This window comes from Muscardinus avellanarius (assembly GCF_963383645.1).
Source record: "Muscardinus avellanarius genome assembly, chromosome: 1".
In the NCBI taxonomy this organism is placed as follows: domain Eukaryota; kingdom Metazoa; phylum Chordata; class Mammalia; order Rodentia; family Gliridae; genus Muscardinus; species Muscardinus avellanarius.
The window spans coordinates 173191395-173205821 of record NC_137786.1 but is presented as its reverse complement, the minus strand read 5'-3'; the positions used below and the strand labels follow the sequence as shown (position 1 = coordinate 173205821).

At 44.6% G+C, this 14427-nt stretch overlaps 1 protein-coding gene across 1 annotated transcript in view; it reads right to left on the bottom strand.

Moving 5' to 3' along the window:
* The window catches only part of GAB2 (GRB2 associated binding protein 2), a gene marked incomplete at both ends in the record, with an annotated part of 168907 nt that overhangs the window by 55320 nt on the left and 99160 nt on the right, over positions 1–14427 (bottom strand). The window contains one exon of the mRNA XM_080718109.1: positions 1324–1624. Coding sequence (XP_080574235.1) covers positions 1324–1624 — 301 coding nt within the window. The remainder of the gene's footprint in view (positions 1–1323; positions 1625–14427) is intronic.

Sequence of the window (14427 nt, the reverse complement as noted above, 5' to 3'; positions counted from 1 at the left end):
GGGGATGGAACCCAGGGGCATTCTACCACCAAGCTACATCCCCAACCCTATTTTTTATTCTCTATTTGAAACAGGGTCTCACTGAATTGCACTAAATAGTAATTGAGGCTGTTCTCGAATGGCGATCCTCTCATTTCAGTCTCCCAAATGCTGGGATTGTAATCCCATGTACCACCATGCCCGGCAATATGAAACTTTTTTTTTTTTTTTTTTTTTGGTGCTACTTGGGGTGGAACCCAGGGGCTTTCTACCTCCAGGCTATACTCCCAGACCTATTTTATACATTATTTGGAAACAGAGTCTCACTAAGTTCCTGAGAGCCTCACTCAGTAGCTGAAGCTGGCTTCAAACCTGTGCAATCCTCCTGTCTCAGCCTCCCAAGTGCGGGGATTACATGCATGTGCCACCACACCCGGCTAATATGAAACTTTTAAAAGATGCTACTTCTAGGCTGGGTGATAGTTCAGTAGTACAGTGTTTGTCTTACATGTGCAAGGCCCAGGGCTCAAACTTCAGCACCAACCAAGCAAGGAATTAAGAGACACTACTATCTAGGTCTACCACTCAGAAATCCTTAATCTGTCTGGTCTGGGTCATTGGCACCAATGATTTTTTACATTCTCCTCCTTCATTCTGATGAACAACCTGGCTTGAGTTACTGATTTTGACTATAAACTTGTGAAAAAAAGAAAAACAACCCTGTTCCTCAGCTATCACCAAGAGTTGGAGATGAGCCCAAACATATGTCAAGGCCACTTCTAGAGTTTAACACTCGTTTCAAAAACTCGAGCTCCTTTTTTCGCCAAGGTTTGCAAAACCAGAACATAAAACCAGTATTTCATCCTCTCATTGTTCCCTCCCCAGTGAATTTAGAAGTGAACAGAGGATCACGTATCAATTATCACAGAGGACACCGAACAAATACACTAACCCAGGGGCTGTGCGGCGTGGTCTGGAATAGATGGTCCAGGACAGGGAGAGGTGGGCTAGCGGGGGGATCAGGGCAAGCCCTCCCCCACGGCATGGCTGATGGGTAACAGGGCCGGGGTGAGATGAGGGAAGGGGAGAAAGGCTGAGAGGTGAGCGGTGGAGTCAGGTGCTGACCAAACACCACTAATACCCTTAGCTTTATGACAAGCCCCACATTTGTGGTTTCTCTTTGAACACTCTATGCCCTACATGTCCCTCCATATATTTGGCCAACTCCACACTCTTCCCCTCTGCCCAGTACTCCCACCAAGGAGGAACCTTTGGCTACCGTCTGCTCCCCTCCCTCAAGAAACCTGAGGCCACACCGCAGCCCTCCTGGGAAAGGGCTCTTACCCGCGCTCTCCTCGGCCTGGTTGAAGCCACAGATCTGGCAGATGCTCTGCACCCACTTATTCATATCCTCCTCCGTCTCCGCCACCAGGTAAAAGGTGCGCTCGCTGGTCTTGATGTCGAACACGAAGCTGTCCTGCAGCTCCTTCTTGTTGAAGGTCAGGCCTGCATCCACCTGCTCGCAGAAGTTGAGGTTAATGATCCGCAGGGGCTTCTTGGAATGGTCATTCTTATAGTATTCCAGAACGTCAGGATCGCCACTCATCCGGCCGCTGCGTAGGATAAACCAACGTTTCTTCCAGGCCTAAATCCACCAGCGTGGAAGGAGAAGAAGGGTGAATGTCATTACTTATTTTTTAAAAAAATTGTTTTTGAAGTGCAGGGGATCTAACCCAGATCCTCACATGCTAGGCAAGTATTTTACCACTGAGTTATATCTCTGGCCCTTTTAAAAAATTTTATCTTGAGTCAGCTTAGTTACCCAGGCTGGTCTTGAACTTGTGATCCTTGTGTCTCAGCCTCCTGAGAAGCTGGGATTACAGGCACAGGCCACTGCATCCAATTGGAAAACTTTTTTTTTTTTTTTGTGGTGGTACTGGGGTTCCTAGAAGCCCTTCTACCTCCGGGCTACACTCCCAGACCTATTTTTTATTTTATTTTATTTGGAAACAGGGTCTCTTAAGCCAGTGAGGCTGGCTTCGAACCTGCGCGATCCTCCTGTCTCCGCCTCACAAGCGTGGGGATTACAAGCGTGCACCACCACACCTGGCTTGGAAAACTTTTAACAGGACTTCAGAGAGTGTAGGTTAAGGATGGGGATTCCTCGATCTTCGATCTGCTCATAGTCTGTTTCCTTTTCAGATTTCCCTAGAGTTTCAAAAATGGAGGATGATTTTAGAATGCCTTATACCATTTCATACTACAGAATTTAAAACTTTGTTACAGCTGGGCGTAGTGGCGCAGGCTTGTAATCCCTGTGCTTGGGAGGCTGAGACAGGAGGATCACACAGGTTCGAAGCCAGCCTCAGCTACTTAGTGAGGCTGTCAGCAACTTAGTGAGACCCTGTTTCCAAATAAAATATAAAATAGGTCTGGGAGTGTATCCCGGAGGTAGAAAGCCTCTGGGTTCCATCTCCAGTACCACCAAACAAACAAACAAACAAACAAACAAAAGAAACTTGGTAACATATTGTCTTATGCTATCTCCTACATCTCAATTCTTGAACAAGACTGAATATCCCTGAGCAGATACCACACAAAGTGGTAAAAACGATTCATTACGCTAGAGAGTTTTGGGTTGAGGTTGGTGTTGCCACAGAGGTGAACCAGGATTTTGACGGAGTCACTTCTTGGATGATACCTCATCTACTTAACGAGACGCACCACCTCCACCACCACAGGGTTTTTATTATGCAAAAGGACCTAACACACTTTGGATACAGCCCCAGAGCACTACAAATGCCAAAGATCTGATTGTGATCGGTTCTTTAGACCGCGGGGGCTGTGCTCTGTCGATTCCACCCACCTGCTCATCCTCACCTTTTGTCCCCGTCTTCATTTCCATCCTATCCAACTTGGGATTTGCCATCCATCGTTATCACTCCCTTGCTTCTATCTCTGTTCCTTTCTTTCCTTCTTTTCTCTTCCCTTCCTTCCTTCCTTGTACTAGGGATTGAACCCAAGGGTCTTCTACCTCTGAACTCCACCCCCAGACCTATTTTTTCATTTGTTTTTATTTTGAAACAGGTCTCACTAAGTTGCTGAGGCTGGCCTCGAACCTATGATGGGATTACAGGCATATACCACCGTGTCCAGCTCCATTCCTCCTTTTTGGGGGGCAAAACCACAATCTCCCACTCAGGCTCAATGCTTTACCTCTCCATTTGCTCCCATTCAGCTATGTGTTGGGGAGAGAAATTCTTCTAACCACGCTGACTGGTTTCACTTTACCTTCAAGTAAGCCCTCATGATTCCGGGCAACCCTATAAATATTCACCTTGTTCAGCAACTTAGTGAGACCCTGTTTCCAAACAAAATATAAAATAGGTCTGAAAGTGTAGCCTGGAGGTGGAAAGCCCCTGGGTTCCATCCTCAGTACCACAAAAAAAGAAAACATCTTGATGTTCAAATATAAAGAAAAGTACAAAACTGCGACAGTAGTGTCATGGAGGACACTACTTTCCCTCCATGCTTTCCCCTGCTTGAGCAACAATCTCTGAACCTATCTCTCTTCAAATCTCAAAAAAAAATCTGCATTTCTTTATTTCATGAGGAAACACAAGCAATCAAAAGAGAACTCGCACGTGCTCACACATTTACCAACCTGCCTCCCTACCCACGTTCTCTGCACTAGAGAGCAGACGGTTCACCTAACCTATGGCCAGCCTTCCTGCATTTGTGCAGGAACATAGGACATCATTTCAACAACTGTTCCCCTTTCCAGTATAGTTACATTTTTTTCCCCTCCCTACTATCATTCCCATGAAGATACTAATTACTTCTATCTTAGAGAAAAAGGAAAATGGAGAGGCTGACTTCATCCTTCATTCCTTCTTATGAGGTAGGATAGGGGAAATAAAAGAAATAGTAGAAGGGAGACAACCAGGGCAGAAAATGGAGACTCTAGCTTTAAATAAAAAACTTCATGATGGCCCTTCCTTCACCCTAATGGTCTACATTTCTCCAAGCCTGAATTCCTAAAAGGTCCAATAAATAAAAGGTCCAGTAAATCTTAGAGCACTATACATTCAGTTAATTGGTGCATATATTTTGTTAGCTTATAGAATGTATCTTAAATTGATAGTCCAGGCCTAAATTCTTCAAAGGTCCAGCAAATTAAGGGAAGAAAGCTCCCCTCCATCACATGCTCACCATCTGCCACCCCTCATGGAATTCCCTTTGAGATGCAGAGCCCTGCACCCCCAAAGGGCGCTTCTCTCACTCTCAGGTAGCTGCATTTTCTCTTGAATGTGTACATCTTACTTTACTACACACCCCCGTCTCTGTCTCTGGAGTGTGCTGAAATTTCTCTCCATCATGTAAGCCAAGGACCGTGTTGACCCTGATTTGAGGAGACAACCCTCCTCCATGACACTACTGTCGTAGTTTTGTACTTTTCTTTATATTTGAACATCAAGATGTTTTCTTTTTTTGTGGTACTGCGGATGGAACCCAGGGGCTTTCCACCTCCAGGCTACACTTTCAGACCTATTTTATATTTTGTTTGGAAACAGGGTCTCACTAAGTTGCTGAGAGCCTCACTAAGCTGCTGAGGTTGGCTTTGAACCTGCATGATCCTCCTGTCTCAGCCTCCCAAGCGCTGGGATTACAAGCGTGCGCCACCACGCCCGGCTGAACATCAAGATGTTTTCTTTTTTTTGGTGGTACTGGGGTTCCTGGAAGCCCTTCTACCTCTGGGCTACACTCCCAGACCTACTTTATATTTTTGAAACAGGGTCTCTTACGCCAGCGCGGCTGGCTTCGAAACTGCGCGATCCTCCTGTCTCCGCCTCCCAAGCGTGGGGATTACAAGCGTGCGCCACCACGCCCGGCAAGATGTTTTCTATAGAACTAATCACTTCTGCTTCCTCTCCTATCTGGAAGCACTCTAATCAGGCTATTCCTGTCTACTGCATCACTGAAATAACTCATCAAAGGCCTCATAGATTTTAATACTGCCAAATCAACTCTTGGGCTTTAATCTTATCTCTCAGAAGTATCTGGTAGCAATTCATTGTCTTCTTCTGACATCAAAACTCCCTCTATAGTATGCAGTAAAACTAATACAAATTCTGCTGAATGCTTTGGGAAATAACGAAAAGAAACAAGATCCAAATACCCCTTTCTAGTAATCTACAACATTTACAAAGTTTTTAGGAAAGACAGGTAATACCTACCACTAAATTGGGCATGGCGGTATGTGCCTGTAATCCCAGTCCTTGGGAGGTTGAGACAGGAGGATTCTGGGTTTGAGGACAGCCTCCGCAAGTTGCGAGACTCTCATCAACCTAGCAAGACCATGTTTCAAAATAAAAATAAAATAGGGCTTGGGGCCTAACTTGCGGGTAAAATGCCCCTGGGTTTAATCCCTAATACCACTAACAAAAATTAAAACAAACAAAAAACTCTATTTAGTTTTATAAGGACTAAAAGTAAAATAAAAAGAGATATAATATGAGAAAAGGGCATTTAAAAAAAACACACAGTATGAGCTGGGCATGGTGGCGCTCGCTTGTAATCCCAGCATTTTGGAGGCTGAGACAGAAGGACTGCGGTTCACAGCCAGCCTCAGCTACTTAGTGAGGCCCTTTGCAACTCAGTGAGACACTGTTTCAAAATGAAGAATAAGAGATAGGGCAGGAGGTGTGGCTCAGAGGTAGAATGCCCCTGAGTTCCATCCCCAGACCCCCCCCCCCACACACACACACAAATGTGTAATAGTTTTTTGTTTTTGTTTTGTTTTGTTTGGTGGCGCTGGGGACTGAACCCAGAAACACTCTACCTCTGAGCTAAACCTCCAGTTCTATTTTATTTTTTAATAATTAGAAACAGGGTCTCACTAAGTTGCAGAGGGTCTCACAAGGTTGCTGGGGCTGGCTGTGCACCTGCGACCCTCCTGTCTTGGCCTCCCAAATACTGAGGTTACAGGCATGTGGCACACTGTACATGGCTGTGGAGCAGTGTTCTGAATATGGCAGGGAGGAGAGGGAGAATCTGGAGATCTCGAAAAGCCTCGAATGCCACCCTAAGTCTCATCTTTTCTTCTGGCAATGGGGAGCCACTGAAGAGCACAGATCAGCAGAGAAATGTTCAATGCTGCCGTGCCCTTCTCAGGCAGTGAGGGAGACGAACCAGAAGAAGAAAAAACCAGAGACTAGGAAACTGCTGAAGCTATATTCTATGATCATGAGAGGAGCTGGAAATCTAAATGAGAGTGGGAGTAAGGGAGGCAGAGGAAAAGACAATGCCGGTCACTTGATTTAACGACGGGGCTCCAAGAAGTACACGGCAAAGGGCCTGCTGTCAATAAATGACAACGTTAGAATTGGCGTCTAGAACCAAGGGCCTGTCACCACTTCCTCTGGTGAAATGGAAGTGACTGTTTTCCTTTTGTGCTCAAAAAACCCAGTCAGAAAACAAAACATTTCACAATCACCCGGACCACAGAGACACAAATGTGGGGACATATGACCTGGAAGTTGTGTCACTCGTATCTGTTGAGCAGAGTGCCTGTCACATGAACCTGTCTCCGTCCTTTGGGTTAGGTCCAAGGGTCTCCAAATGTGCAGAACAAGGCCGTAACTTCCTCCTACTGCTCCAGGCACCCAGAGAACTTAAGTGCCCCCGGCTAGCTCTGCCGAGGCCAGCTTGCACCCTAGGTGTTCTGGTCTGTCCCGGCAGTGGTGAAGGGCCTCGAAATCCTGTCACATCAGCATTTGGGGAGACTCTGCGTGGAGTCATAATCAGCGTGTCCAAAGTATATGATGGCTGCTGACATGTGGACGAGCGAGCTGGTTAATTTTAGGTGATGCCACATACTAAACCCGAACCAGTCTGGTGGCAGCAGGGGAATGCTACAGAAAAGCAGATTCTGACTTTTTTTTTTTTTAGAAAGTAACTTCCTAGCCGGGCGTGGTGGCGCACGCTTGTAATCACCGCGCTTGGGAGGCGGAGACAGGAGGATGGCGCAGGTTCGAAGTCAGCCGCGCTGGCTGAAGAGATCCTGTTTCCAAAAATAAAAATAGGTCTGGGAGTGTAGCCCGGAGGTAGAAGGGCTTCCAGGAAACCCAGTACCACCAAAAAAAAAAAAAAAAAAAAAAAAAAAAAAGAAAGAAAGTAACTTCCTAAAATAGTGGTAGAAGGCAGACAGACCCTCAGGACCCTGAGCATGCCCAGCATTCACGATTTTGAAAAGGAGGTAGTCTGGGGGGGGGGTCAGCACACTTTCCTGTGAAGAGGTGGAGGAGTAAGTATTTCAGGCTTTTTAAGCCACATGGTCTTTGTCATGCTATTCGATTGATTCCATAGTAACATCAAAGTAGCTGCAGACAATCCATGAGCAACTAGCCATGGCCCTGTTCCAATTAGACCATTAGATGCAGATTTGTCTGATGTGCCCTAGGAGAGGGGGAGTGCTGGGCAGGGGCTGTACAGGGGCTCAGGGAGTGATCAATAGATGGATAAGCCTCTTTCAACCTCCAGTCTGATGTATTTTTTATTATTTAAATATTAAGTTTATTCATTTTGTTTGATGGGAACAATCAGAATAGACTATACAGCCATCATTTCAGTGGCAGGTTAAAATACATAGCTGACTGAATGATGTATTTTTTATTAAGAAATTCTGATATGGGAGTCAGGCATGGTGGTGCATGCTTCTAATCCCAGTACTTGGGAGGCTAAAGCAAGAGGATTGCAGGTTCGAGACCAGCCTCAGCAACTTAGTGAGGCCCTCAGCAATTTAGTGAGATCCTGTTTCCAAATAAAAAATAAAATTAGGCTGGGAGGGATTAGCCTAAATGTAGAGGGACCCTGGGTTTCACCCTCAGTACAACAGCAGGTGGGGTGGGGGGAGAAAATCTGATATGGAAACATCTCAATCCGATTATTTAGATTTTTCTGGAAGAGAGGGGTTCTTCTGAATGACCAAATATTAATTAGAAGAACCCCCTTTGAATTTCAGCCCTGACCACTGAAAAATACTTTTAAAATTCCAGAATCTTCTGTCCTGCCTTATACCAAAGATAACAGAACTCTTCTTTGATGACTGAGGATTTTCTCAGGGCCTCAAATCACCTTTGCAGATATCAAATTTTGCATGTCCTGTGGCTGAAGTTGTAGAAGGAGCAAGGCATTTCTTGGAAGAGGGCTTTGCATAACTCCTAGAAATGGGTGTGTCCTTTTAACTTCCCTCTTTCTGATGAGGGTAAAACCAAAAACTGCCAAAAAACCAGGAGAGTCCTGTCAAGGAAGGATTATAGACCATTAGAAACTAACTGATGTTACTTGATGATATCAATATCTTGAACCCATTAGGTATAGTAAGAACATGATACTTGTATCTTTTTTTTTTTTGGTGGTGGTGGTACTGGGAATGGAACACTTCTACCTCTCCCAGACCTATTTTATATTTTATTTGGAAACAGGGTCTCTTAAGCCAGCGCGGCTGGCTTCGAACCTGTGTGATCCTTCTCTCTCTGCCTCCCAAGCACGGGGATTACAAGCGTGCACCACCACGCTCGGCCATAATACTTGTATCTTTAAAAAGACTCTTTGCTTCATTTAAAAATATTCAGCAGTAAAACACACACACACACACACACACACACACACACACACACAAACACATCTCTTAGTGAGACTATCCCAGGTAGTGATATGGTTTGAATTCCAGCTCAATTATACAGACACAGATAATTTAATCTGACTTCAGAATACATGATACTTGGTCATATCCTAATATGCTTCATTGTAAAGTAGGCTAGTGTTTTGTCCCATAAGAGAAATCATTGAGAAAGACAAGGGGTCAGGCACCCATCACACACTTCTGGAAGAACACTTCCTAAGTAAGGGCTCCATCATCATCGTCATCGTCGTCGTCATCGTTATTATTATTATTATTATTATTATTATTATTATACTGAGGATTGAGCCCAGTGGCATTCTACTTCTGAGCTATACCCCAGCCCTATTTTATTTTTCTTATCTTGAGACAAGGTCTTACTAAGTTTCAGAGGGCCTCACTAAGTTGCTAAGGCTGGCATGGAACTTGTGATCCTTCTGTCTCAGCCTCCTGAGCAGTGGGATTAAACCACACCCAGCTGGAAGGGATCTTTACCTATCTTTCCTATAGGAATCTTTTAACTACTCTGGACCACAGGGACTTCATAGGTATTTCCTGAGCTCTCACATCATGCCATGTGTTTTCTATCCATTATTATATTTAAACCTCAAACTAGTTCTGCCTGACAAATGATCCCCTTTTCATATAGAGGAAAAACAGGGCTCGTAGAGATTAAACGGATCTTAGAGATCAGAGCTCCAGATCTCATCCCTCGGGTCTAGGACCCAAACAGGGCTTAAGGAGAGGTGGACAGACTGCGACTACATTTTGAAATACTGGCCAAAGAGTTTAGGAGAAGTTTTCAGGTTCACAGTTAATTAGTAAAGGTTGGTGATGACAGCAGGACCAGAATCTAGGCTCCTTGTGCCAAGTGATTTCCACTCCTCAACTGTGAATCCCTGGAAGGCAGCAGAATCATACTTGCACTCATCTGAGTAATATTTTCAGATGCCAAATGAATCTCATTTGTTCCTAGGACACAGAATGAACTTTATCTCATCACAAGACTTACATTCCCAGGTTAGGGCCTTTGTATCTACAGCGTTTAGCACAGAGCTTGATATTTGCTTTGTACTATATAATTCTTCAATGACAGTAACACCAAATGAACAAAAGGAAAAACAAACAAAAGCCCTCTCTCAGCTGACCTGCTAATTAATGCCATCCCTAACCTGGGTGAGAGGCACTCAGACACCAAAACCACACAGGATCCCCTGAAGAGGGTGGCATCCTAAAGGTGTGACCCTCATCCTATAGGTGAAGCTGACTCCGCCTCAGGGGTCCACCACTGTTATTTGGCCTAGATTAAGCAAAAAACAAACAAACAAACAAACAAAAACACATTTCTACCTTACAGGCCATGTTAGTTGGTTCAGCAATGAGCACACAATCAGTCAGCTCAGTTACTAAGATTCCACTCTAGGACTTTAGTTTGTGTGACGTGAATAAAGCTCTTTCTGTCACTGGAGAGGAGGCTGTGGTGGCACGAGCCTGACTTTGCAGGGACCTGGTGTTTGGAGCCTAATTACATACAGCCAATCCAAAGAGAGCAGAGTCGGAAGATGGATCCTGATGAATGTGAATCCTAAGTCAAGTTAATCCTTGAGCCGGGCTTGCCCCTTAGACCTTGGTCACTCAATAAGCAATTTTCTCGTTTAAGGCAACCCAGCATCATCTCATCTACACCAGCTGTAAGCATGGGTCCTACACTGAGACTCAGGACCAGTTTGCTACCACAAAACAAACTCAGGGTCCTTTCCACATGCCCTGCCATATTGATTATTTAATTCACTTTCTGTTTTCTGGTAGTATTTATTCTCATCTACACAAACCCTTCTCTTCCTCTCTTCCTCTTTCCAATCGACACTCATCAAACCTGTTAGTGCCAGGTCCTTCAGGACCTTATGATCCTGGAAGGGTCAGGCATGTGTGGTCCACAGGTAGTTCAGAACACAGAGCTCAGGGATGTGGTGAATAGCGTTTGTGGGTGCTAAGAGGAGAGCTCTACTTTGCCTGGGAGGAGTCAAGGAAACCTTTCTAGTGGAGGTGATATTTGAATTGGGTCTTGTAGGATGTGGAAAATTTTGCTGGTTTAAGAAACAATGCTGGAGGGAGAACTTTTCAGGCAAAGAGAATAATAAGAGTAGAGTTGACTCTTGTTATCACTGGTAGTTATGGTCTATAATGTGAGCATAAACACTGACTTAGTTAATACTGAATCATTCTTTTAGGGGGAATAGGTTAGGTTCCTATGTGTTGCTGGTCATAACCAGGTTACATACTGGTCAATATGTAATCTCGTTTGCTTTTTTTTTTTTTTGGTGGTACTGGGGTTCCTGGAAGCCCTTCTACCTCCGGGCTATACTCCCAGACCTATTTTTATATTTTTATTTGGAAACAGGGTCTCTTAAGCCAGCAAGGCTGGCTTTGAGCCTGCGCGATCCTTGTGTCTCCGCCTCCCAAGTGTGGGGATTACAAGCGTGTGCCACCACGCCCGGCGCTGCAACCTCGTTTTAAGTGTGTTTCTGCTCAAAGGTGCTTTATCTAGTATATATTACTGATTCACGAATGCAGTGCTCGTGGCCAGCAGCACCGTAACTCATGCTTGAACTTATCTAACACATGTATTTCCTCACTAAGACACACTGCAGCCTTCTTTTGCTTAGACACACTAGACAGTGCACTAGCACTATGCTTGGGAGTAATTTTAAGCAGTGAAATCACGAACAAAAAGCACAAAAATGTGAAAAGCATGCTACTAAAGAGGAACAAAAAGCACGCTTGTTTACGAGATGACAGCTGAAACAAGAAGGCGGCGTGTTGCCGTGTTCCACATCAGCACCAGCAGGAACATTCGGGTCAGGTGAGTCAAAGGTTTCACTGCTCTGAGTAAGCACACGGCCAAAGTCTCCCACTAAAGCAGTATGTTGGGCCTCCCACAGCACTCTAGGTAGTTTACAAACAACACAAATGTACTGTTCACAGTCCTGGAGGTGGGACGTTCTAAGATCAAACCACCAGAGGCTTGGTGAGATTTCCGATCATGATACACGGCACCACTGCTGTGTCCGCCCACAGTGGAAGTGGGCCAGTGGGCTCCCTTAAGCCTCCTTTATAAAGGTGTGAATCCCTACCCAGTCACTGCACCCAAAGGCTTCTCCTCTTAGTACACATTGGGGTCTAGGTCATACCACCCTGAACGTGCCTCATCATGTCTGATCCTGGAACCAGGGTTGGACCTAGTTAGTACTTGCATGGGAAACCAACACACTGAGAATTAGGTTTCAATAGAGGAGCCTTGGCGGGACACAAACACTTGGGCCCACAGGGAATACTGATTTGGGGGTTACCAGTAAATTTTAGCAAGTAGATGAATTTGTGAATACAGGATCTACAATACATAAATACAAAGACTGATCATATAAGAAAAAATTTGGTGTGCTCAGATGATAAAGCCATAAAGCTGATGGGGAAGAAGGTAAACAATAGCATGGAAAGGAGATCACTGGAGAGGACGTTGCCGGGTGTGGTGGCGTGTGCGGTGGCTCGCGCCGGCAACCTAAGTACTTGGCAGGCTGAGACAGGAGAATGGCAAGTTTGAGGCTAGCCTCAGCAGTCTCAGAAGGGACTCACATGCTGGGTCAATAGGTCTCGATGCCCAATATTACTACAAAGTAAAAAAAATTTTGATATTCTCCCACAAAACAAGAACATACATTTTCAGTATATGTTAACTGATAAAGAAAAGCTACTATGAATTCATTAACCCAGTTATTTTATTAATCACAAGAGCAACGTATTTGGGAAGTACAATTTCATGAAAATGCTTGTGTAGTCTGTAAACAAGGCCTGTTGTGAGAGTGAAGGACCCAGGTGTCGTGGCAGCCCAGGCAGCTGGAACAGCACGCACCAAGCTGAGGAGGAGGAAGCCCTGGCTTAGGGAGGACGGCCAGGAGGTCACGGCAGGAGCACCGTGAGCAAGGGAAAGGCAAGGGAAGACTGTGAGGCCCTACTGGCTATTTATGAAGTTTACCTTTTAATATTATATAGAATAAGATCACTCAACAGGGACATAATTAACAAACTGAAATACTGGCAATTGAAGAAACAAACTTGAGAACAACGTACTATGATGCTGTTCATATTAAATATTCTGTTTATGAACACATATACACACAACCACATAAATGATTTACAAATGCTTGGAATAAACTGTAATAAACTTGGAATAAACAGCACTCTAAACTGTTACCCAAGGTTCCCTAAGGGAAATGGCTATATAATAGGATATAGCTGGGCATGGTGGCACATGTTTGTAATCCCAGTACTTGGGAGGCTAAGACAGGGGGATCGCAGGCTCATGGCCAGCCTCAGCTACTTAGTGAGGCTCTCTGAAACTTAAGTGAGATCCTGTTTCAAAATATTAAAAAAATGGGGCTTGTAGATAGAATGCCCCTGGGGTTCAATCCCAAGTTCTGAAAAAAAAAAAAAAGAATATGGATATGATAGAACGTGTCCTTTTGCCTCGGCTTCACAAGTAACTGGGATTATAGTTATGCACCACCATGCCCAGATGCCCAGCACTTTTTTTTAAGTGTAAAGAAAATGAGGCTAGAGTGGCTTTTTTTTTTTTTTCCTGGGGTTCCTGGAAGCCCTTCTACCTCCAGGCTACACTCCCAGACCTATTTTTATATTTTTATTTGGAAATAGGGTCTCTTAAGCCAGCGCGGCTGGCTGGCTTTGAACCTGCGCGATCCTCCTGTCTCCACCTCCCAAGCGTGGGGATTACAAGCGTGCGCTACCACGCCCGGCTTAGAGTGGCTTTAAGTATTTTCATACTAATAATTCTCAAAGATCACTCTGGCTTGTAGCGATGGGAGTGAGGTTGGGAAACAAGAGAAGTAAGTCATAAAAATATTGGCGAGTTGGATCAGGACAGTGGAAAGGCATAGACATTTCAGATATGGTTCAGAGTCTGAAATGATTAGCCCTGGTGATGATCTGCATACGGAGGATACAGGGTTTGAGTAAACAGGAGGACTGCACTGTAAGAGAATCATAGCTACCTCACTCCCGCCAGCTCACTGCCAGCTCACTATGGGTGCGCTCTATCCATTTTCTGTCTCCACCACATCAAAGACAAAAGGGCAAGATGAATTTGACATGTGTGAGGGGGAGAGAGTCACATCTGGGAAACCAGAGAGCCTTGGATCACTAATTACATTGACTGAATTCTCTGAGATTGATTCCCAAAAGACCAGGTCAACCTTTCTGCAGAGAAATCAAAATCCATTAGTGGAATTACCTCTCCCATTGACAGAGGGACAAATGAGCTGATCTAACCCTTTGCATCCTGGAGAAACAAAGGTCACTCCACTGAGGAACCTTGCTTTCATGTCCTTGAATGCTCTGATTTAAGTTACTCTTACAGAACTGAATTCAGCAAGGGTTACCAGAGAAAACCTAGGCAAAGTTGGATGAAGGGCAGACAAATAATTTCATGAGATACTGTTTTCTTTCCTCCAGGACAAAGGCTTCTTGGGTGGTCCTTCCCCACCAAGACTTGCCTCCATTATGTCTTTTCTTAAATACTTTTATTGATTCATTGTAACAGAATGATAATATATATGTGCACAACACTTGAAGCATTTCTCACCCCTTCCCCCTACATGTCTTTGTTGGCGTTGGTAAGTTAATACATGTACATAGCATTATTTCAACTGTTAAATACAATTTCATTCTGTTCCTTCCTTGCTTTTTATTTC